Source organism: Anabas testudineus, chromosome 10, assembly GCF_900324465.2.
Source record: "Anabas testudineus chromosome 10, fAnaTes1.2, whole genome shotgun sequence".
NCBI classification, from domain to species: Eukaryota; Metazoa; Chordata; class Actinopteri; order Anabantiformes; family Anabantidae; genus Anabas; species Anabas testudineus.
The window spans coordinates 12,330,419-12,353,872 of record NC_046619.1 but is presented as its reverse complement, the minus strand read 5'-3'; the positions used below and the strand labels follow the sequence as shown (position 1 = coordinate 12,353,872).

The 23,454-nt window shown below is 41.8% G+C and overlaps 3 protein-coding genes across 5 annotated transcripts; 1 reads left to right on the top strand and 2 right to left on the bottom strand.

Moving 5' to 3' along the window:
* Positions 1-947: 947 nt before the first annotated feature.
* On the bottom strand, positions 948-9,840 carry cabp2b (calcium binding protein 2b). 2 transcript variants are annotated; one of them, XM_026358102.1, is made up of 7 exons: positions 9,757-9,840; positions 8,837-9,109; positions 1,982-2,012; positions 1,754-1,888; positions 1,406-1,515; positions 1,135-1,282; positions 948-1,059 (listed from the first exon to the last, which is right to left on the bottom strand). In XM_026358102.1, the coding sequence occupies exons 1-7, from the start codon at positions 9,838-9,840 to the stop codon at positions 1,034-1,036; spliced, it is 807 nt and encodes a 268-aa protein (XP_026213887.1). In that variant the 3' UTR covers positions 948-1,033. The 2 variants fall into 2 exon arrangements, with proteins under 2 accessions (XP_026213887.1, XP_026213888.1); XM_026358103.1 differs by lacking the exons at positions 8,837-9,109; positions 9,757-9,840 and adding an exon at positions 3,237-3,311.
* Positions 9,841-11,937: 2,097 nt separating this feature from the next.
* On the bottom strand, positions 11,938-17,971 carry LOC113160711 (zinc-binding protein A33-like). Of its 2 annotated transcripts, none has more exons than XM_026358100.1 (6): positions 17,311-17,971; positions 16,549-16,644; positions 15,339-15,569; positions 15,179-15,201; positions 14,624-14,739; positions 11,938-13,855 (listed from the first exon to the last, which is right to left on the bottom strand). In XM_026358100.1, exons 1-6 carry the CDS (start codon positions 17,827-17,829, stop codon positions 13,293-13,295), a joined length of 1,548 nt encoding a protein of 515 aa, XP_026213885.1. In that variant the 5' UTR covers positions 17,830-17,971; the 3' UTR covers positions 11,938-13,292. The 2 variants fall into 2 exon arrangements, with proteins under 2 accessions (XP_026213885.1, XP_026213884.1); XM_026358099.1 differs by having other exon boundaries at positions 11,938-13,858; positions 17,311-17,944.
* Positions 17,972-20,703: 2,732 nt separating this feature from the next.
* Positions 20,704-22,643, top strand: LOC113160636 (endonuclease domain-containing 1 protein-like). Its single transcript, XM_026357986.1, has 2 exons — positions 20,704-21,295; positions 21,792-22,643. Exons 1-2 carry the CDS (start codon positions 20,999-21,001, stop codon positions 22,395-22,397), a joined length of 903 nt encoding a protein of 300 aa, XP_026213771.1. The 5' UTR covers positions 20,704-20,998; the 3' UTR covers positions 22,398-22,643.
* Positions 22,644-23,454: the final 811 nt, after the last annotated feature.

The window sequence follows — 23,454 nt, the reverse complement described above, 5'->3', positions numbered from 1 at the left end:
AGATGTCTGAGGCCTTTACCTTTAACGGTCTTTGATCTAACGCAGCGAAGGCAAGGGTGAGGACCTAAATCTGCCCATGAAAAGAGTCAACACCTCAGTGGAAGGACCAGCAGGACCACCAAGACCCACCAGACCACCCTCCATCCCTCTCTGTCTCTACTTTTCTCTTTCTCCCCTATGGGCTGAGCTTTGCTTTCCCCCCTTTTCTCACTTTTTTAGTCCCTCACTTCATCCCCCGCCACAGTCCTCGGAGACATCGAAGAGGGAACATGATGCCTCTTGCTGTTTTACACACACGATTCTTGGCTCAGGGTATGATGCACCATGGGAAACTGAGTCTCTCAAGCCCCCTGTCCCCCAGTCTTCTTGCCCCTGTGCATTACACATCCTCTCTGCTGTACAGACTCCTGGCCAAGTTTTCAATAAAAAGGAAAATCTTGATTTCAAAGATGGTTGTTGCTGCTTATTATTGGAGAAAAAAGATGTTTGTATGGACACATCCAAACTTATGATTTGATGTTTATGCATGCTTTGTGCACAGATACTGAATGATACAGTTGAATGCCCATTTAATCCACAGTTACCTTTTGATACTGGCTGGTCTTTATATTATAAACTCAGGTTTTAATCATGTTAGTGCATGTTGAATTCTTTTTTAGGTTATAATAATACAACCATTCATTCAAATTTTGTAATTTCTTTTATTAGAAAATACTAAGTACAATTTTAAAAACAGGGTTTTACACTCAAATACAAGCACTGATATATAAAAATACATCTAAAAACACAACTTCATAAATATTCTCTATGATATGTCTCCGATTCTGTATGTTTATCGCATCTCAAGTAGAGACGTCTTTAGTTGTTTGTGCTATTGCAAATTCAAAGTTAATTTTAAGTAGTTGAATATAAAAAAAAATTATATACATGCTCTGAAGAGCAGAGTAGGAAGGTCCACTACAGCGTAGTGTGTTCTTTCAACCAACAGCAACATCCGGCTGATGTCAGTCTCACATGTGGACACCTACACCAGTCAGCGTGACATCATTCGCACAAACTCTGATAAAAGAAGAGAAATGAGTGAGACGGAGGACGAGAAATGTGGACACTCGACGGACAGTGAATTTCTCTCACCTTCAAAATCAACCAGACCGTCTCCGTTGAGGTCGACGTCTCGGAGGATCTCGTTGATCTCTCTGTTGGTCACTTGTTCTCCCATCAGCTTCTTCATGGCCTCGCGTAGCTCAGTTAAACTGATCAGACCGTCACCGTTGGAGTCAAACTGCAAGACGGAAAATGACACACATAACACATTCTTCACATACATGGTTCTTAAATATTTTCCTGATATGAAATGTTCCTCTGGGCGCCAACAGACTATTTCAGTAACTCCGTGCATCCTGACCTCTTTGAATGCGTCCCGTAGCTCTTTGACTCCAATCATGTCTGCTGTCTCCGCCAGCATCTTGGGTCCCATCAGCTCCACAAAGTCCTCAAAGTCCACTTTTCCTCCACCTACAGGACACACAAGGCTAAATGAAAACCAGCAAGAAGCAGAAGATCCATCCTGCTGCCTAGTTATCAGTAATTTCTCCTGATGTCCACAGATCTCCATGAAATGACTGCAGTAAACACTGAATAAGTTTTGTAAAGAAATTATTATTACTATTTTGTTCTATTCTTTTCTGGTTCTTTCCACTTATATTCTACTCAGATCTGTGTGTCTCTCCTAGTCTGTTGTTGTTCCACTCACAGATCTGCTGGCTCAGTTCGATCAGCTCCATCTCTGTAGGCATGTACCCCATGGTCCTCATGCACTCTCCCAGGTCTTTGTGGCTGATGTAGCCTTTTTTATTCTTATCAAACTCCACAAACGCCTCCCGGAGCTCTGGTCAACAGACACACATTAACATTTGAACATCAGTTATTCAGGCGCCCTAAAACAGAAACACTATCTGTTGCTCCAGAAAAGTCATCTCACCATCAAGCTCCTCCGGTCTCAGCTCTCTGTCCTGTCAGGGGAAGACGATTCACACATTAGTGTCTCGCTTCACATGGAACAAAACACACTCATATAAGAGAGATATAAACACAGTCAGATCCAACATCACATTGGGGCTTGTTGTACAATAGTACAGTATAACATAATAATACAATACAGCTGAAGAAAGAGTGTATGAGAGGTTGACCATCTACACTGTTGACTGTATTTTTTATTCTTCAGTATAATTTGCTAATGATGATTTGGTGCTGTGTGTTTTTAAAGTTTGTATTAAACAGCCTAACCCAGTGCATGTTGTATGAAAAACAGCTGTGAGTATTAAACAGTGTACCATCTCATAATATCAATGATATCATGAAGAGGTGACCAGATTATCTGCGGGAGGCTGATAAGCAGCAAACATCTGGAGATTAGGAGATGAAACATGTCCACTCTTTATACATATACATAATTTTTCCATATGGCAGATTAACAAAGCTCATTAAAAGCCAACATTCACTCAGTGGTAGCTGTGATTCAGTACAGAACATGTTAGGACGAGAGGTCCGGAGAATAAACAATGTAGAGCAAGTCCCAAAGGTGCTCTTCAGCGACAACTGGACTTGCTTTAAGTTCGTGTTTCAAGAAATTCAAGCAGGTCCAGTTACTGCTGAACAGCAGTTTTGGGATAATCATGACATGGGTGACAGAGAAGTTCCACAGGTTATACGTAACACATCCTCTGAGTAGTTGGTCTGACGAGACCCTTTCTTCATACGACAGTGGAACAACACAGCTGGAATTCATCATGGTATCTTTGACATGAAGGCAAATTATACTAAATACTATGAACTATGTAACTAGAATATACTATTTACTATGCTATCAAATATATTGAAAGGATGTCAAATGTGCTAATTGGACAAAAAACCCCATCACATTATGCTAAGAAGTTAGCCTTAATGTCCGAATTAACCTGTGACACACAGACACACACACACACACACACACACATGCACAAACAAAGGATTGTGCCACAAAACCAATCATTAGTTTTCCATGGAACTGATTGATTGACCTCTTTGAGAAGAGATTTGATCGTCTGACCCAGAGCAGTGATGCAGCGGGTGTGGCGAAGAGCAGGAGGGTCAACCACGATGTATGGATGACAATGAACTGACACAAATGAAAAAAGGTTGCTCGCAGGGTCGTGTGATGATGACACAGTGTACACACTCAATGTGTTTTTACATACGAGCGTCTGAGAGATGCCCTGTCTAAGGAAGATGCAGGCCGGGCCAACAATGTGGAGCATCTTGCAGTTCTTCAACAGCGCACCAAAAGGATCCTTGAACAGCTCATCCTCCGTGTCTTGATCTTCCTCTTCCTCCAGGTGCAGATCCTGCTGACCCACAGCCCTCACCTTAACCCGGAGGGGGCCCTCCATTACCCTCTTTAGGGGCAGACCAGGCTGTTAACCCACCACTCTCACTGTCACTGTCAGTTACACACTGGCTGTATGTACAAAACATAATTACGTCTTTCAAGGAACAAGGTTTTCTAGTCACGCACACATTAGATAGAGCGTGGCCATAAGCCTGGATTACATAAGCTACTTATTATTTCAAAGCAATCCATTCACATCAGACATTACTGCAAAAAAACCTTGATTTCAACGGCCTCCTTATGCATCCATGCTGCTGCTGCACCACAACAAGCAGAGGGGGAGCTGTGGGGAATCTTTTCCCCCACTCCACAATATTAATTAATTTATAATTGTATGGTCATTTAAATGAAAATACATAAAACAGAAGAAAATGCAACATTAAAGTTGATTTCAACTACATATTCACTATATGTTAAGTATTTCAAATTGCTACCCCCTTTTCAAAGCGGAGCCATGGTCCCCTGAAAAAACATGTATATTTCAGTAAAGGTCAGTGAGTTCACCACCATCAGTAGATATGTGGGAAAAACAAGTAGTGCCACAATTTTATTATACATATGATTAATAAAACTGGCATTCAAGAATTCAACTTTTAGGGGGAAGTTGCTCATAAACTTGGATTATTTTGCTACATTAACTGTTCTGAAGTCAAGAATGAATTTCCATGATGACAGAGCCAATGTTTTAGTCAAGTAAACTATCCAAACGCAAATTATTAAAATAAAGCTACAACAAGCAAATGCAAGCAAAAGCATGAAGCTCCTGCAAGTCAAGTGCCAACAAAGATGAGACTTACCTTCTTCATTTCACCTTTCATAGAAGGTTTGGTGCAGTTGCCCATTGCCCCTTGTCGACAACCCTGCTGTTTTCCCCTCCCTGGTCAATATCAAAAACGTCTCTGTTCCTATTTGTCTGTATTTATCTATTCCTCCTTCTTTTCACCCGTCTCTGGACTTCCCAGAGGTCCCGCTCAGATTGGAGCTTCCCATGCTGGATGCTACTCGTTACATCTGACACCACAGAGAGGAAAAGCAGCTCCAGTGCTGAATGACTCCACCCATCTCTACATGAGCCAAAGTCAAGCGATGACACCAAACAAACCAGCCTGAAGAGTAAACTAACTGAACCAGTTCACCTGAGCGTTTTCTTGCGGCAGCAGCATCGCTGTCCTTTTTCTCTTTACAACACACTGATCAGTGCTTTTAATCCCCCCCCCCACCAGTCCTTCCTCTCTCCCTCTCTTTCTCTCTCTTGCTCACATGTTCAGCATCAGCATTCAAATGACTTCATCTACAGTATGAGGACTTTGAGAGGGAGAATTAAGAGGACATAAACAGACAGGGATTAATCCCTACCACTTCAGATTAAAGAGGAAGCTGGGGTGAGGAAGCGAAAAAGAGAAAGGGAAAGAGTAACAAGTAGAGGGGGAACTTGACTTCAGCATCAGTACACTACTAAAAAAAAAAAAGATTAAATTGTGCTGAAAATGTAAACATATAGAGAGTAAAAATAACAATAAGTTACAAAGGAGATCAGTTTACTTTTGAATCAGAACTTTGTATTCTTCAAATTGAGGATTCACATTTTAAGATTCCTTCAAGTAACAGCAACAATCTTTCTTTCTAAAGGGTGAAAAGTGGTCACTGTGCTGTTTGGTGTCATGGTGTGTACCACAATGAACACGAACCAGAGAAAGCAAAGGAGAGAGATTGGAAATAAAAATGATAGACAAACACGTTAAAGGTAAAGTCTGTCAGACCATCTCCGAGCAGCTTGATGCTCCTGTGACTACAGTTGCACATATTACTCAGAAGTTTAAGTTACACAGGACTGAAGCCAACCTCCCTGGACATGGCCGCAAGAGGACAGTCGATGACAAATTGAAGAGACTGGTAACCAAAGAGCTCAGGACAACTTCCAAAGACATTAAAGGTGAAATCTAAGCTCAAGGTACATCAGCATCAGATCACACCATCAGTCACTGTCACTGCCAAGTGGATTTAATGGAAGACGACTGAGGAGGACTCCAATGTTAAAGGAAACTATATAAAAACGAGAAAAAAAAACGAGACAAAACTGGGGCTTTTTGGCAAGTCACATCAACTCTATGTTCACAGTCAAAAAATAAGCATACAAAGAAAAGAACACTGTACCTACTGTGGCACATGGAGGAGGCCTGGTTATGTTCTGGGGCTGCTTTGCTGCATCTAGTGTCTTAAATCTGTGCATTGTACAATCAAATCTCATTGTACCCTGACTAGACAGACTATCAAGATATTCTGTTCTGGAGCAAAACGTGCTGCCCTGTGTCAGAAAATTTGCTCTCAGTCATAGCTTGTGGTCTTCCAACAGGATAACGACCCAAAACACAGCTAAAAACACCCAAAAATGACTAAGAACAAATGATTGGACTATTCTGAAGTAAATGTTAGTAATGTTTTATTTATTATTACTTTTGTCAGTTTCAAGTTTTTCAGTGACCTTTGTGGGTTTTTCTTTCTTTAAGGGTAGGGTGCTAATAATCTCGTCCATGTCTGTAAACCTTAAAACTAATGAGCAAGTGCAACACATGACTTGACTTCAGCGAAAGGCAGCTTATGCAAGACACCAAGAGATCAAGAGTATCAGTCGCTTCAATCAGAGTCCCCTTAGGTCAAACTCAGCGGGATATAAGATACCAAGCAAGGTGGTTTGAGCTCTATCACATCCAAGGCTTATTTCTGCCATGATCTCTAAAACGATGACGACACAAAAAAATCACAAGTTATGGTCATGAATACAGCTCTAAGTGGTCAGCTGAGCTTGTACGAAGCATCTGTCAACAAATCTCTCCCAAAGCAGATTTGACATTCTGCTTACTACAGTACATCCATATGGAGATCACAGCTTGTGTGTTTGAGTGTGCGTGTGTGTGTGTGTGTGTGTGCGTACATCTCTTCAGATAATAGTATACAAATGCAATAGCAATAGCAGACTGAATATACAAGGCTTTTACAGCTTATACGTTTTAACTACTACTACTACTTCCTTTTACTACTACTTTTGGATCAAAATGCCAAAGTGCCTTCAGAGAATGAAACATTTAGTCTATAAGTCTGAGTAGCAGTCACCACTAGAGGCCACTTTAGGACAGGTCTAACAGCTGGGTTTAATCCGACAGCTGCTGCAGTGAAAATCTCACACAGTAATGATACGGCTACTATTTTTAGCTGAACTTTGTGGCAGATTGAGCCTTCGCTGAAAAATATGCAGATTAAGAAAACTTTAATGGAAAACTACACATATTTTCTATCAACAGGATCTCCAAAGTTGGTTAGAGAGTCTTAATCTTTTTATTTTGGTTTTTTTGATGCAGACTTTAAAGTTTTCGCTAACGGGTTCATGCATATAATTACACATTTGAAAACACAAAAGAAGTAGAAAGAAAATATGAAGAACCAGAGTGATGCAACGAACCCCTATTCCATGTGTACATGCACACGTACAGCACATACACTTACACTTTAGCATCGTTCATAGATTCGATCTGTTCCTGATGCACTGAATTGATTCAAAGTGTCGTCTTTAAAATCGATTTTATGATGTTAATGATGTTCAGTTTTCACAGTTGGTTATGTTGACCTCATTGCACTGAACTGCTGTTGTTTTAGATTTTACAGGAGAACCTTATAAAGTGGCCACTGACAGTGTTTTCTCCACAGTCTGTCTCACATCTCATCGTCACATCTTTCTAAACCTCAACAACATTATAAGTCTATTAATATCGTTCCTATTAAATTCTCTGCAGCTGTGAAGGACTATAAACTCCATACAGGACAACATAACCTTACTAATCAACTTAACTGTCCTTCTCCTTCACAATTCGCCCCACTGCTCGTGTCTTAGACCAAACTGACACCAGCGACTGCATGAATAACCCACGACTCAACCAATACCATTAAGCTGATTATTTACCAGGTTGATACTCCTGCACTGGTGGCTTCAATTAATCATGCAAATGAGATGCGGTTGGTATCTCTCCTCTCTCTCTTACACACACACACACACAAACACAAGCATATTTATGTTCCTGGGTTTCTGTTTTCACAACTCTCCAACTGGTTGTGTCGAGGAATGTAATGTTGTTGTATTATGGAAATTTTTTACATTATAGTCAACTGTGTACTTAAGTTCAGTAGTTGAGTAAATTTAGTTATTTTGCATCTTTGCTAAAGCCAAGTTCAAACAATCCCATTTAGGCTCTTATTGTTATTCTTAAGTAACATACCATTCAGTCAGACTGCAGACCTGTTAACAGTTCAGTTGTGATGTAATGTGTGTAAAAGTAATACTGAGTGAAATATCACTTTAAGAAAATGATGAGTTCATGCCAGAGTGTGGGGGATGAGTGTCTCTGGGAATAACACATGCTCACTGTCTATGATCTGCCTGTTACGCACAAGTTTCATGCTAAAATGCACTGGTTGCCAAAGTGAGGTTCAGGGACCCCGAGGGAACCTACAGTAACGCCAGGAGATAAATCATCTCTTTTCCTGCAGATTTCTCGGATGTGGTCCTCTCTCCCACTCACTCAGACATCCTCTCTTAATTTAGACCACTTGCATCACCGTTGCCATCAGATTTCTTTTTTTTCTTCTTCTATTGATTTTCTGCTTCTAACCTTAGCCTCGTTCATCATCACTTTGGTGACGCGATCAGGTGGATGTGCCTCTTTCTTCACACGGTGACTCACAGCAGGAAGTGAGTTGGGCTTATAACTTCTGTGTAATCTCTATTGATTTTATTTTCATACACAAACACGCCGCTTCCTCACGCTGTGATGTCTGACCCCTGGGGTGTCAGATGCTGTAATAGTGAAGCCTACCTGCTGTATCACGTGTCACCGCTCACCGTGTGAGTGATGGGCTGTGATGTGATACCGAGATGATATAATGGCTGCAGCGATCAGACCTCTGGCTGACTATGGTCATATCTGTTACGGATTACACTTTCGTAATGTTTGCCAAAGTAAAGAAGCTTAAATCCTCACAAACATGCCATCTCCACCCTTATCTCCAGCTCCCACCATTTCCAAAAGGATTTAGGGTTAGATGAGAAGGCTCAATGGTTGCGGTTTGTGTTGCTAGTGAACTTAGCTCTGTGCCCTTCTGCCATGTGAGATCCAGGAGGGCAGTGGTGTGCGAGAGACGGCTATTTACAGAAACTGGAGCAGAGCCAGGCTTTAAATTTAAATTGGAGGCTTTGGGTTTCAATCTAACTTTGGCGAGCTATTCAGTCAGCCAGAAAACTGGATGTCGCAGCACATGAAAACACACAGAGTGGCAGAAGTGGCAGATACACAGAGGTGCTCACACAGATGCAAACAGATGAACTCATGAGTCACACATGCTGCAGCAGATGGGTCCTACCTGCCCATACACAGAGTCCACTATGGGCAGCAGGTCGACAGGCTCGTCCTCCTCCTCTTTCTCCTTCTCCCTCCTCTGTGGTCCCTCCATCATCTCCTCCAGCTTCTCCTCCAGCGACTCTCTGTCCTCCATTGTCGTTGTCTGTGGACTCTGAACACCTTTCTGATGGCGAGCCGGCTGAGGAGTAGCAGCTTGAATGTCTCCGGCTCCCCCTCCCTGGTCATTGGTTTTCTTCTTCTGCTTCTCCACCTTCTTCTTGATGGCCGCTTGTACCTGAGAGGAGGTGGGGGCAGAGCGTTGTGTGTGTCCCTTCATATCAAACATACTATGATTAAAATGTTATACACTCCCTATTTTGGAAATATTTAACAGTGCACATAAATGCAAAAATACTGGGACAGGTTGTCCTGATGATTTCATTTAAAGATCATATTCGTTTATGGATTTTTTTTTTTTAAACTTTACCATGACAATGCTAGCATAGCACTTTATAATTAAAATCACGTTTCCCCAGTGTGTCAACTTTTTTATGAAATAAAGAAAGCAGTCTTGTACATTTTTGGAAACAATGGGAAGGAGCCTGAGAGATGAGTTTCTCCACCCACCCAGTAGCATGTCAAGTGATTGAATTTGTCTCAGAACATGCTTTTCATTAGGTAATAATGTCATACTTTGCATCAATTAAAATTTTTATCAGTTTCAATTCATCTTAAACTGAGTTTGGTGAAACACTATTAACACATGCAAAATAAAGTTGTTGCAAATGCATCTTTTTGTGAGTACAGTTACACATACAGAGGCACATGTAAAACATCTTTAAATACACACACACACACACACATATACACACAAACATACAGCATATATACAGTATTTGTAGAAAGGGAGAGCGAGAGACATCCACACACTCAGACACACACCTGTTTTGCACTCCTCTCTGGTGGCGCGCTCATCGCTCCAGCACCGCCTCCTCCGGCGGACGGCTCTCGAATGATCATGAACATCTCTTTGTCACAAGCTCTCACACACACTATCTCTCTTCCTCACTCCCCCTCCCTCGCCCTCTCTCGTTCCTCTTCCCTGCTCTCCTCTTCTCTGCAGTCTTTTTCGCAGTCTTTTATTTTATGTCCAAAAAATTTTCCACAAACTCAACAAGTCATCACTAGATTTGCCCGGTTTTCGGAGAAATTGCTTTGAAGATTGCTCCGTTGACACAGCGGTGATCTTTTCTGTGTCCCAGATTTCTTTTTTTTTTTTTTTTTAAACAAACGAACGAGGTGATTCCAGGAAAAATAATAGCTCAAATGTTCTCCTGTTTCTTCCTTCCTCTTTCTGACCTAGTATTCCCTTCAGGTGTTTTCCCTCAGTGTTGCACTGAGCTTCTGTCCATATCTTTCTCAGTGTGTCCAGGTGAGGAGGTTTTATCATCAGCCGTTGTCTTGTCTCTGGGATTGAGTTCCTGCACCTCTGCCCCTGCTCCCTATCTCTTGGTCTTTAGGTGACACTTTATACCTCCTAAACTTTACCTCTCCTGCGTTATCTACCAGTAACACATTGACCTCTCTCTCTCTCTCCTTTTCTTCCTCCCCCTTTTCCACCTTTTCTCCTCCATCACAGGTAAACACTCCTCCTGTTGCCTGGGTTCTTTGTCTCCGCCACGTTTCCTGTCTGTGTGTACGTCTACTTTATGCAATGGGGGGGTTTGCTTCTTGTGTTTATCTGTCATGTTTTGTTCTTCTTATCTTTATTTTTTCTCAGAATTGTCTGTCCTCCCACTCTCGTCTCTGTCTTGTCACCATCATTTCCCTGTGACAGTAATCCCCGCCGCTCTCCACACGTCTCCTTTTCCCTGTCTCTTTCAGTCTATCTGCCCTCAATCCCCTGTCCTCCCCCCTGTCATATCTGAAGCCATTTGTTGTAACACAAATCAGATTTTTTTAGAAGGTGCCCAGGTCAGCTATTCATTTAGTGACAGGGAAAGATAGAAAAGGAGGGAGGGATACAAACTCCAACCTAGCAGCTCCGTTATGATGACTACAGCTTTTGTTTAGCTGTAACACATCACCTCAGTGTTGTCCTGCATGCATAATCTCATCCAGTAAGCATGACTGAGTACACACACATGCACACACTAGTGAGCATGTCACCACTGTCCTCTATTTTTAGACATGAACGTCCACAGAACCCTATAAACATATTACAGTGCTTTTCAGCTCTCGGAAACAGCTGTATAGCATCATCGCTTCTGTGTATAACAACTAATTCTACTAAAAGCCTCACCTTGCTATGAATAAAACATCCCATAAACGTGTTGCCTCCCTCTCTCCCTCCTTACAGAGGAGAACAGGGATGTTGGCAGGTGTTTGGCAGCTCTAAGCTGATAAAGTGTCTCACTTTCCCCCCCCATTTTGCCCTTAACTGCCTCCCTAGAAATTGCCCTCCATCTTAACCTGCATTAAACATTTCTCTGTCAAACTGAAACCCTGAAGGTGTATATTCTCCAGACTTAGGGATAATGTATAGCTGGACTTCTCTTCAGTTTCTAATGAGGTTTCCATTATTCACATCGAGCCCGTCTTTCAGTTGCCTCCGTTTCTTTCTACAGCCCCTCTCACCATCCCTCTCCTCATCGATTATTGATGGAGGAGAGAGGCAAATTCTTGAGTGGATTTCCATTACAGAAAAGCTAACGAACACGCACTGAGGATTAAAAATAGGAATTATATTTTGGGAGCAGATCAATAGTCCGAGACAGGAAAAGATGATGGTTGAACGAACAAGACAGAAAATGAGTTAGGAACATAGAGGGAGAGAAAAAAATGCCTCTAGTTTAGAAGAACTTTCATCTCAGACTTATATTTCACCTTGACACTCCCTGAAACAGATCAAAGACAGAGATGGATGACAGAGGGAGTGGCAGCTGAGGAGTAATGTAGAACTGAAGGCTTGTGTTACTGCATGTTGATCAAGCTGCAATGATATCTAATTACAGATCATTTAATGGAATAAAAGGGCTGGGCCGGACACGAACATCTTGTTTTATATCTCAAGGCCAGCAGTCTATGAGTGATGTGTAGGCAGATGGCGTGCACAGACAAATCTGACAACATAACAGATGTTTTATTTGATTCAGACTATTTCTCATTACTTATTTGTTCGTAATAGTAGTCACAGATGATCAAACTGCTCAGTTGGCTCAAGGAAACTCATTAACCTTGCTTAACTGGACAGTGAAAAGGAACACGATCTGTGACACCAAACTCAAACACAGAGAAGCAACAGCTAATCACTTGATTATCTTGGGAAACGGGGATTTCAGCCACCAATCACAATAGAAATATGAATCAAATGTTCTTTGCTTGTCGTTGTTGAGCTTATGTGTCGTTTCGCGTCCATGCCTGTAAGTTGAGTTGAGGTTTATTAATTAAATGATCATTTTATTGGAGATAAAGTCTTCTCTAAAGGTTTTGAGTGTGCTGCCTTTTGTTATCTTGGCCTCGATATGTTTCATAAAAGCTGTATTATACAGTAACAACCACTCTAGGGCAGATGGATGGTGCATTTAACACGAGTTTTGGGCACCCTCTGGTGGAATCAAATGCATAAACAACAGGAAATCTAACCGTATAATTAGACACAAGCCAAGTATCTAGACAGTGTTTACTCTGATCTTAACCTGGATAGAAATGACATAGAAACCATTATTAGAAGAGTAGTGTTGAACAAATATGCAGGTGAGAAGTGGCAGATGTAAATGGAAATAGAAGTTACTATTGTGTGTTAAATACACCAATGCTTTAGATGTGCATGTCATCACAACAACATGATCAGATATAGAAAAACTGTAGAAATATATCATGTTAACTGTGTAAAAACAAGAAAAATATTGTAAGAAAGTTACAATTTTAAAACCTTTCTGGCACAACTCTGCCAGTAAAAGCTTACATTACATTGTAGTAGCAATATGCCTTACCCCAGTTTCTAATGAATTCCAATACAAATTGTTAGAAGATGAGATTACTCAGTATTTTTTCTTGATGTCAACAAATCCTATGAAAAAGCCAAAACCGTTTGTCATTCTGTCTTTCAGTATTTTCACTCTCAGCACCAGGTCCAACTCACTTCTACTGTGCATGTAAATATTCCAGTCAGAAAAATAAGGTTGATCTTCGTGAACAAAATGTTTAAGTAATTTACTTTTATGGGGAAAAATGTAGAATATAACCTTGACCGTGCCCTTTAAAGTGCTCTCTATCTCATCTTTTAGCAGATCCATCACCTTATCTCCCGAGTACCCGCCATTTATCATCACAACGTCCTTAGTTCAGCAGAGTTATTATGACATCGGGCAGATGAGCGCCATGTCCATTAATGAGTCAATCTAAATTAATTCATGTTAAAATTCTTTTTGCACTTTTATTCTGAACAGCTTGAGCTCTCGCATAAACAGAAACCTTCATCCCCAGTGTGGCGTTACTATGGTGAGCGGCTCCCGGTTGTGTCCATTGATAATTGGCCAGGGATTGAAGTACGGGAAAACGGGCTCTTTGAAGTTCGCTTCATAAAAGGTGAAGAGGTGGCTCATGTCTCCTGCATCATAAAACCCCACTTCACCACGACCATAGTCCAGGTAGACCCCCACCCTCTTGGGGGGTCTGGAGGGATATAACAAGTTCTCCTCTGAGTCTGTGCATGCTTCATAGTCACTAGTGTTGTTGCCATTGTCCCTCAGCACCAGGGTCCAGAAACCATCATCCGGGCAGAGGCTGATCTCCTCCTTTCTGTTGACAGAGGCCGCGGCCACACCGAGACCCCACGCTGTCTTGGAGCCCACCTCTACCTCCCAATAGTGTCTGCCCGACGAGAAGGCTTGAGAGCCCAGGACGATGTTGTAGCGAGTGAAGCGCTCCGGGTTGTTGGGCAGGCTGGCCTGGATTTTGCCCACATGGACACTGGTGCAACACGGAGAAACCCACAGACAGGGGTAGGCTGTGTCTGGGTCGAGGGTCACAGCTGTGACTGCTGGGAGGGAAAACAAAACAAAAAAGTTAGAACAAAGATGTGTTTTTGGAGAAAATTCGACAATCTGTTGAGTTTAAGATGAGTTCAGTCAAATGGATACAGATTCATTTAATTTAATCCTCGATGGTATCTCACAGGCAAATGACCCAGAATACTCAATATGTCTTTGAATAACTGAGTTACTGACAAACTAATTACACTTTAATCTTGAAATCCAACTCGTCCAGATAAAGCAGGTTGACACTAGACTAAACATTAAATGCTAAGAATTGTGAAGAAATAGACAACTCTTTGAAAAGAGGCACTCCACCCACTTATCGTGCCAAAGTCACATCATTAGTCACTGAGAATCTGGCACAACTTCATCTAATTGCAAAATAAAATGGAGAAAGAACATTTCGAGGACTTGAAGTAATGAGTAAGTAACGTCTTATGTGGCTCTGAAGGAGTTTTCAAATCTTCAGTCACAGATTTGAACGGAAAGCCAGCATTACAAACTTGAAAGCTTGAAAGATGAATAGGCGTCTTCAGTAAAGTATACTCCGCCAAGCACAGAAGTGAAACAGAACAAGTTATTGTGTTGCAGTATAATCCATTGTTTTTGGAGATTAACCACTACTATGTACTAAAAGTCAGGATATCTCAGCCTCTACTTGTGTTTAATGTTCTTTTTTTTTTTTTTTTTAAATCTGTCTCTTACAATCCCACAGCAGGAAAATCAGAGCAACAGGCAGGTGTGTCGGGGAGGTGTGTGTGATTATATACCTGGCTGAAGAATTGAGCTAATTTTCCTCCAGAGTCTGTACTGCAGAGGTCCCACAAACTCTCCCGACTGCAGATCAACACTCACCTCTGGGGAGCATTGAAACGAGCTCTCAGCCCTGAGAGAGAAACACGGAGAGTAGATCAAAGTCTGGCAATGCAAGAAAAGGATTACATATAGTAAGGAGATAATGTAAAAGATTGTTTGGATTACATTAGACGTATAGTTGTGAAGTAGTTGCAAGCATACACACATATATACACATATATATCAGCTATATGAATAAGAAACTGCCAAACCCTTCACTGTCCAAGTCTTAAATTAGTTTTTTAATGACAACAAATCCTAGTGACTACTAGTCAGCATGAGAATGTGTGACCAAATTTCCAAATCACGATCACGCTCCCACATCCTGTTTCAACAAGATTCATCGTTAACAAACTGCTTTCCTCATAACAGTTGATTTAGGTCCACAGTTATGTAGAGACAGTGGAGATAACGTAGAAATCATTGAGCAACTCTGTAATAACAAACTGCATGATCAAGATCATACTCACCCTCCAATGAAATCTCTGATTCCCTGTAAAAACACAACAGGTTCATGATTACAAAACACTTCCGTCTCTTCTGAAACACGTAACTGCTATCTGTGACGTTTCAGTTCTAGAGTATCAAACTGTCAGATTCATTCTCCCCAGCCCACCTCTCCTCTCTCACCTTGAGTTGCTCTGCGTTTTCTTCGATCAGTTTGAGCTGCAGCCGGTCAGCCGTGTTTTCCAGTTGGCTGATTCGCTCCGTCGCTCGAGTGAGCGCCTCCTCCAGCTGGTTGAGCTTGTCCTCTTTCTGCTTCTGCAGCCTCTCCTTTATGTGTTCCTCCTCCTTGAGTAGGAACTCTCTCAGACGGCCAATTTCTGCAGACACCATCTCCTCCAGATCTCCTGCTCGCTCCTGAAACACAAGAAAAGCCTCCAGTGAGACAGGAGATCTGAAGGTAACATGGTCAATATTAGTTGTGTTTGAGTATTTTACACAGTGAAGTTCATTTAATATTCATTATATCTAGATTTGGCAGATGTACAGATCTTTATGGAAGAGCCATTCGCAGGAAAAGACTAATTGACACACAGAGAAAAAGAAATCTGGAGGAAGAAAACGAATTGACAGACTTCCTCCCACCCTTGTTGACCCACATCCTGTCTTACTGACAGAAACAGAGAAGTGAAAAACTGTGAATGTGCACATAAACTGGGTCAAACAGACAGACAGGAAAATATACAAGCTGAGACAGGCAGACAGGCACGATAGAAAACGACAGCTTGTAGTAACCCACGGCGCAGACGTGTAGTTATCTGCTGCTGCAGAAATGCTCCACATTACGCACATATCTCACTTTAATACACACATGTACGAATGTGCACTAGGGCCTGTGTTTCACACTAACAGATAGAGAGAACTGCACACAGAATTTAGGCTGTGTCACTTTTCTACCACAGCAGCGTTCACCTCAAACAGACGTTGCTCTGTGTGTGTGTGTGTGTGTGTGTGTGTGTGTGTGTGTGTGTGTGTGTGTGTGGCTGTGTGTGTGTGGGTGTGTGTGGGTGCCTTGCTATGAAAAACGTGAGGGTGATGAAGATAAAATACTATAACGTGTACAGGAAGTAACTCCACATTTACAAAATATGAGAGTCAACTTGTTCACACAACAGTGAGTGATGACCTGCTGTGTCACTGTCAGTAAAGCAGTCAGTGGGACGAGTCATCCGTCATTCACGTCCATCAGGCAGGTGAAGGTGGATGACTGAGAGTGAACATTACACAACTACCAGAATTTCCAGTTCCACTCTAGTGACAACTTTGTACTTTTAGATTGCTTCACTAATAAATAGCCCCTACATGCAGTTACACAGACACACACACATCTTGATACCTTAATGAGGAGAATCTTTTCATTGGTCCGCCTTTGGAAGAGCGTGGCCTCCTCCGTCTGTAGCTGAACCCTCTCTAGAGCCGCAGACAGCTTACCCTGGAGGAAGCGGATTATAAAAAAAAGTCATGCATAACACAATTAAAAAGTGCTTCACTGTGAACAACAACCCTCTTCTCTGATGCCAGTCATATGATGCCAACTCGTTCCAAAACCCTCACACGCAGATTCAAACAAAACGGGAATTCGGCAGCAGTAAAACATGTTGAGGCCTCTCAGGGTGAGTCTCCAGACCAAACTGATGGTGGCAAGACCTCACAGAGGCCTGCTGAATTCCTGTAAAACACAAAGTTCCCAAAGGCTGCCACGGCAAGCAGGGAGTTTAAAAACAGCTCTGTACTGTCTGTGAAAGCTGTGTTTGTGAACTGCAGCAGGGGAGATTTGTTTGTTCTTCAATTAAATCTTAATAAAGGAGGTTATTTTGTTTAGACTTTTGGGAATGTTAGATCAAATTTTGAGATGGGAGTTCCCTCAGCGAATAACGAAAGGAATGTCCAATGAGTGGGATGGAGTGTGGAGGCCCTATCCTGGAGATCACATTAAATTGAAAAAGAAACACACACTGAGACATCAAGTCAGAAAGTCAGTGGCCTCTTTGATCTGATTTGAGGGTTTGGTGGCTACATCCATACTGTAGCCAAAGCTGTTGTCACTCCCTGAGCTACAGGACTGGGACACATCACAAAGAAGCCAAGAAGTCAGTACCTTGTAATTCTCCAAAGCCTCTGTAATCGGGATGACATTATGGTTCTTGTGGTCCCGGGACATTCCGCACACCACACAGATGGGGAGCTGGTCGTCTTCACAGTAAAGCTTCAGCTTCTCCTCATGCTCCTCGCACATATCCATACCCCGGAGCAGCCACTGCCCGACGGACAAAGCCAAGCTACTCACGCTGGACCCGGGCTCCTGTTCCTCCGGCTCCGGCAGCACATGTTCCGACTCCCGACCGGTCGTCCCCGCGGCCGTGTCCAGGGTCCGGGCTCTGCGCACACTGTCCACGACGTTGCACAGGAGCGAGTTGGGCCGCAGTTTGCGAGCGCACGACTTTCTGCACTTCGGACAACTCGACAGCTCGTCCGCCTTGGCTTCCCAGCACTGGATGATGCAGACCTGGCAGAAGTGGTGTCCGCACTCGAGGATCACCGGATCCCGGAACAGCTCCAGGCACACCGGACAGGTGAGCTCGGACTGGAGCTCCTCCAGCGCGCTGGCCTCCGCCATTCTCGGCCGCGCAGAGAAGAGAAAAAGCTGACGGCAACAAGTAGCTCCGGCTGAGTGGGGGCTGATCTTCCGTTCCCACTGAGGGAGGGAGGGGTCTGAGGCCGACAGCAGAGCTGAAGTGTTCACGGAAGAGACGGAGAGCGAGCAGCAGATCACTGACATGAAGCTGAGGCGCGTCTCTCTGCGCGCACACGCAGAACTGTATCATTAGGAACAAGGTATTAACTTCATAAACAGAGGAGTGGCATTCAGTCTAATGTAGGTTATTATTATAACCTTTCATTTCTCCTATAATGTTTACAGAGCAGCTAATTAAATACAACATTTGAAACAGTTCCCATCCATTAAGACTTGTTTGTAGAAGATTTATTGTCTTTTAATTGTGGTGATCATTTATTGAATGGTGCTGTATGAATAAACATAAATTACAACTAGCCTACAGTAGTTGTAATATATATATTGTACATTGTTGTATTGTCATTTTAAAGCACTTTATGCTTCTGTCCTACAATTCAGAAGGAATAGTTACTAAAATATAGACTTATCCTATAATTATATAGTCTTAATATTTAGTATTTGTACTTGTTGTACTCTGGTGCTTGTATTTTTGTTCTTTTACTTAAAAAGGTTTTCAAAGCAGCACTTTCATTTGCAACAGAGTGTTTACACACAGTTCTAATGATATTTAGGTCAATTGTTTGAGGAGACCTCCTTCTTCCAACAGTTATTAGTCTGAAGTTCGTTAGACTGATTCACCTAAAGCAGTTCTGCCAGAAAGCTTCACTGATTAACCTAAGCAAGCATTAGGTGTGTTTGCACTCGAGTTGGTATCAATATTTGCTAATCATGTACATATACTGTGTTTATTGTCACTCTGTAGAAGATAAGAAAAAGTCACAATTTAGAATTCAAATTTGTGTTTGGTATCCATCCCTTATTAACGTGCACAACTGTTTTATTTTATCAGCAGTTATGATCAAAGCCAGTTATAATAAGCCCAGGATTATTATTTCCCAATATTACACCCACAGGACAGTGCAAGAAGTGTGTGAAGTTAAGGTCATTCTTCATTGTGGTTTTCAAATTTATCTGGACGTATCAACTATTGTTAAAGTAAAAACTATTAATACATAATGTAAGAGAACGTCTCACGTAGAGAAGCACAAACAGGAACTTTAAAGGCTCATTGTGCGTCAGGACAGGTAAGTGAGCAGGTGTTACGTATAATGTCTCAAACACACCCTGCAGCCTCTGAGTCAGTGGCACAGCACGCAGAAGAAGAAGGGAAACCTGCTGACGCAGTGTAAGTCACTAAGGAAGACTCAGCAGTTCTCCTCTATGTGGAAAAAGCCGTGGTAATTCCAAGATCTCCACAGGTTACCCCTTGTCACCAGTGACTAGTAAATGTCCAGACACCAGTAAATCACTCACAGTTTCATTGATCTGGGTGTGATTAGTTTCTGTAACCATGTAGTTGTCAAAGATCCAGGTGTCATATCTCAGAGTGTTCACTAGATGGCCACGACACACAGTCTAACACTGACGTTTTAAAGCCATGATTTATGCAGTTTGAGCTCCACTTGTCCCTCATCAAATCCTTCAGTTTCAAGGATGTCCTTCAATTTTACAAAATTAAAACAAAATGCTAAGATACCCTGTGCTAAGTGTTGTTACACTCATACTGTCTATACTAAAACGATGTTACTATGAATTCATACTGTAAATTAATGTGTCTGTTAAAAATAATAATTAGTCTGAGCAGGATTCCCAAGAGAAACTAATCAACATATTCAAATCAAAAATTCCAAATGATTCAATTACATTCATTCCTGGTTTTATCAGTCATCTATATACGTGTGCATAAGGTACCCTCTGTTATTACATCTAATTTAAGAAAAGTTTTTAATCATCAGCTTTCTGAATGTGTTGTCACTCATCTATCAAACTGAGGAAGATGACAAATAAATGTTGTAAAAAGTACAATACGGTTAGCTGAATTATAGTGGTGGTAGAATTGTAGTGACATAAATAGAAAAACTCAAGTACAAGTGCCTAAAGAAATTATGTTCCAAACAAAAGTGGCTTTACTAAAGGTGTGTTTATTCTCAGAACATGATCCAACATGTGACAGAACACTCTGCTTTTGTCTGCTGGTTTCAACCCTGTTATTGTCACTATAGATACTCAACAAGTGTTGTATTGTAAGTATAGTTTCTTCCAGACGGTTAAAGATACAGTACTTCATGAGCTGTATCTGATGTGTGCGTCACTCTGGTTTCCCCTACGTTTCTCTCTACAATCTGACTTTAACGCAGTGAAGTTAGTTTCACACAGTGGTGCAAAATGCCAGCGACAGGACTTTCCCATTAATATTTGAAGCACATAATGCAATAAAGAAGCCACAAACCTTTTTTGTAAAATGACAGTTGAGAAATGATGGAAGTACTATGTACGGGAAACTCAGCTGTAGTGTTTTTCCTACTCTGGTTCTCAGAACAGAGTTTTGATGAGAGGATGAATAAGAAATCGCTCAGCAAAATGTTTGTGAGAGAATAATAAAGTAAGTAATAAATTGTCAATGAACATGTGAACGTGCACAAAACAACTCCATTTTAGGAGTTTCAAAGTATGTGGTTTTTAAACCTGGTCATGAAGGGGAGCTTCTACAACAGCTAAAAACGGTACTATCAGTTCCTGTAACATCTACCACAGCCCATATCATGTTAAAATGCCTCGTGAAGCAGCCGACCTACACAACTGGTGGAACGACTATCGCACCTGGAAGATAATTAACCAAAATACAGGTATTGTAGGTGTCTTGTCAAGATCTCGTCTGCCTCAGCTGACTGATGCAAAAAGGCACATGCAGTGTTTTCCAGAAAGCCGTCTGACTGTTGAGCAGAGGAAGTTTACTAGAAAATGGGGGTTGGAGGAGTTAGAATCGACCACAGATCACAGGTTTCCTCCTGTGAGTATAAGAGGGAACCTTGGTGACAGCACACAAGCACACATGTGTCTGATGCTGAATGGGCTCAGAGTGTGGAGAAAGGAACTACGGTATATCTGTTTAAACATTGGACTTTTTTGTCTCTGAGGACGTGTATCAGCACAGTTTGTTTGCTGGTGTCTCTTTGCTGGTGAGACTTAAAGTTGGATCTCTCAAAGGAAAATGCTGCAGTTCTCCACGGGGGCTCTTCTTCTTCTTCTTCTTCTACAGGGGCTTGGGGTCCTGGTCCTTGGAGAGGTCAGCAAAGACTTTTCCAACTGCCTTGATTTCTTCTACAATAAAACTCCACCTAAGGGCATCAGTGCCGCAGGATATCAGCCAATATGCCAGCGCTACAAAAACCAGTACCACTTCGCCAGCCTGTATGACCGCAGGCGCCGTATACCACTGTACTCTGCGTACATGCTCAGCTCACCAGACGGCAAACGGCCCAGTACGCCTTGGATGTATGAACCACAGGTAAATCCAGAAAGACAATAGTATTTACCTTTTCAGATTAGATGTGTTTAGATATTGTATGTTGTGAAAAAAATCATGGTTTAAAAAGCCTTAAAACCTTAAAATTAATCCTCATCCAATACAAAAATACTGTGACATTAGTCTTTTCTTGGGTGAGGTAACAAAGAAAATTGTTTTTCAGTATCAACTGGACTTGTTTTAAGTTCGTGAAGATGTTTCCCCTTTTATCCAGAAGGCTTAATCAGTTCTGACTGTCTGGCTGCAATCTGTCACTGAATCGTTGGCACTTGTCACAATGGTCGGGTGTAGGTTGTTGTACCACCTGGCTTTGATGCCACGTGGTACCACTTGACCACTTGATCACAGTGCGACTCAGTCTCCTATTAACAAAACACATAAATACACATTGCTATTCCACTCACATAATTTAAAAGGATCAGAAAAACACTTGTTTCGCGTCTCAACACTGACATGTCCTATTTTCTCTGACTTTCAGCTGGCCTTTTCTCGTGCCAGTCCAGAAATGGCACCTTTCAAGATCCCTGTTGACCAGAATGTAATTGAGAGTCAGGCGGTGCTTCAGGACTATAAGAACTCTAGCTTCACCAAGGGCCATCTCAATCCCAGCATGCACCAGAAGACAAAAGTAGACCGAGAGGCCACCTTCACCCTGACTAACATTGTGCCTCAGCAGGCGGGCTCCAACTCTGGCCCCTGGAGCACTCTGGAGAACAAGGTGCTGAGTAAATTTAAAGACTTCTGCTTTGGATCTATGTATGTGATCACGGGGGCCATGCCTTATGCGTCTGGAGAGCGCTGGATCAATAACAGGGTGTCTGTTCCTGAGTACATGTGGTCTGCTTACTGCTGCCCAACATATAATACCAGCCTTCCTGAGTCTGCGCAGTCATTTTTCCCCACATATGCTGCAGTGGGAAGAAATGACCGCAACAGTGGAGAGGAGATAGTGCCAGTTAATGTCAATGTGAAACGCTCAGTCAGGGGCTTTGATGTGAGGGAGATGCCTGTGGAGACTCTGGAGAGTATCCTGAAACAAAGGCTGGCCATGCCCATCAGTCTGTTTCATGAACAGTGTCAGTGACAAAGTGATGTCATATATATAATATATAATAAATGCTTTATTCACTTGTTGAAATCATGTGTTAACTGCTATGGTGTGTGCACTGCAGCATAGTCACCATGTACTGTTCATCGCTTCAGCATCTGACTTTACCCAAGTTCCTCTCTCTTTAGTTACTGAGTGTAAACTAGAATTGTGGTCAATCTTATCTTGTAACATGCTCAATAACTAAACCCATTCTGTTACTAAGATTACTAATAAAACTATTGTGGCTAAACAGAAAAGTGTCACTTATTATTATTTTTTTTTTAAGCATGCCACTGGTTTTAACATCAGTGAATAAAAAGGTTTATTAGATGTTAACACATTTAAATAAAGTGGTTGCACTTTTATAGTTTGTTATCTGTTAACACTCTCAGGCAACATTAGAACAAAAGCAGTCGCTTTAACAATTGTTGTGTGCGACTTTGTCCTTTTTTTAAATGAGGTGTTACCTTGGTAACAACCATGTTATCATGCATGGCTGGATTACTCTGTTCAGGGGCCCGAGGCTAAATGAGCTAATGGGCCCTCATTCATTTCCCCAGTGGATCACACTCTCGGTGTGTGTGGAGTTTTCTACAATGAAAATCTGACCTGTGTGGTCATTTGATGAAACACAAAATGCAACATATACAGAGGTGGTTGAAGTACAGTACAGTACACAAACTCAAGTGTAATGTACATACTTGTAGATGTTATACAAGCACAAAAGTGCATGTGTTTAATATGTGGGCACATACAGAAAACTGTATTATTAGTTTGTGTGGTTAGTGTGGGTTAAAGTGTTAATCTGAAAACAAATCATAATCATGATGTCATGTGAAGTGAGACTGGAAATCATGTGCTTGTCATAAAGTCGGTTTCATCACACAATACAACAATAATTTAGAGAGATGCAGCAGAAGATTCCTCTGAAAGTGTCTTCTGCTTAAGTTGTTACCCTTTCCCATCTCTATGAAAATGGTTTTCACAACTCTTCCATCTACTGGAAGGCTGAATGAATACTGAGGAGTTTGGACCTTGTATCATTCAAATT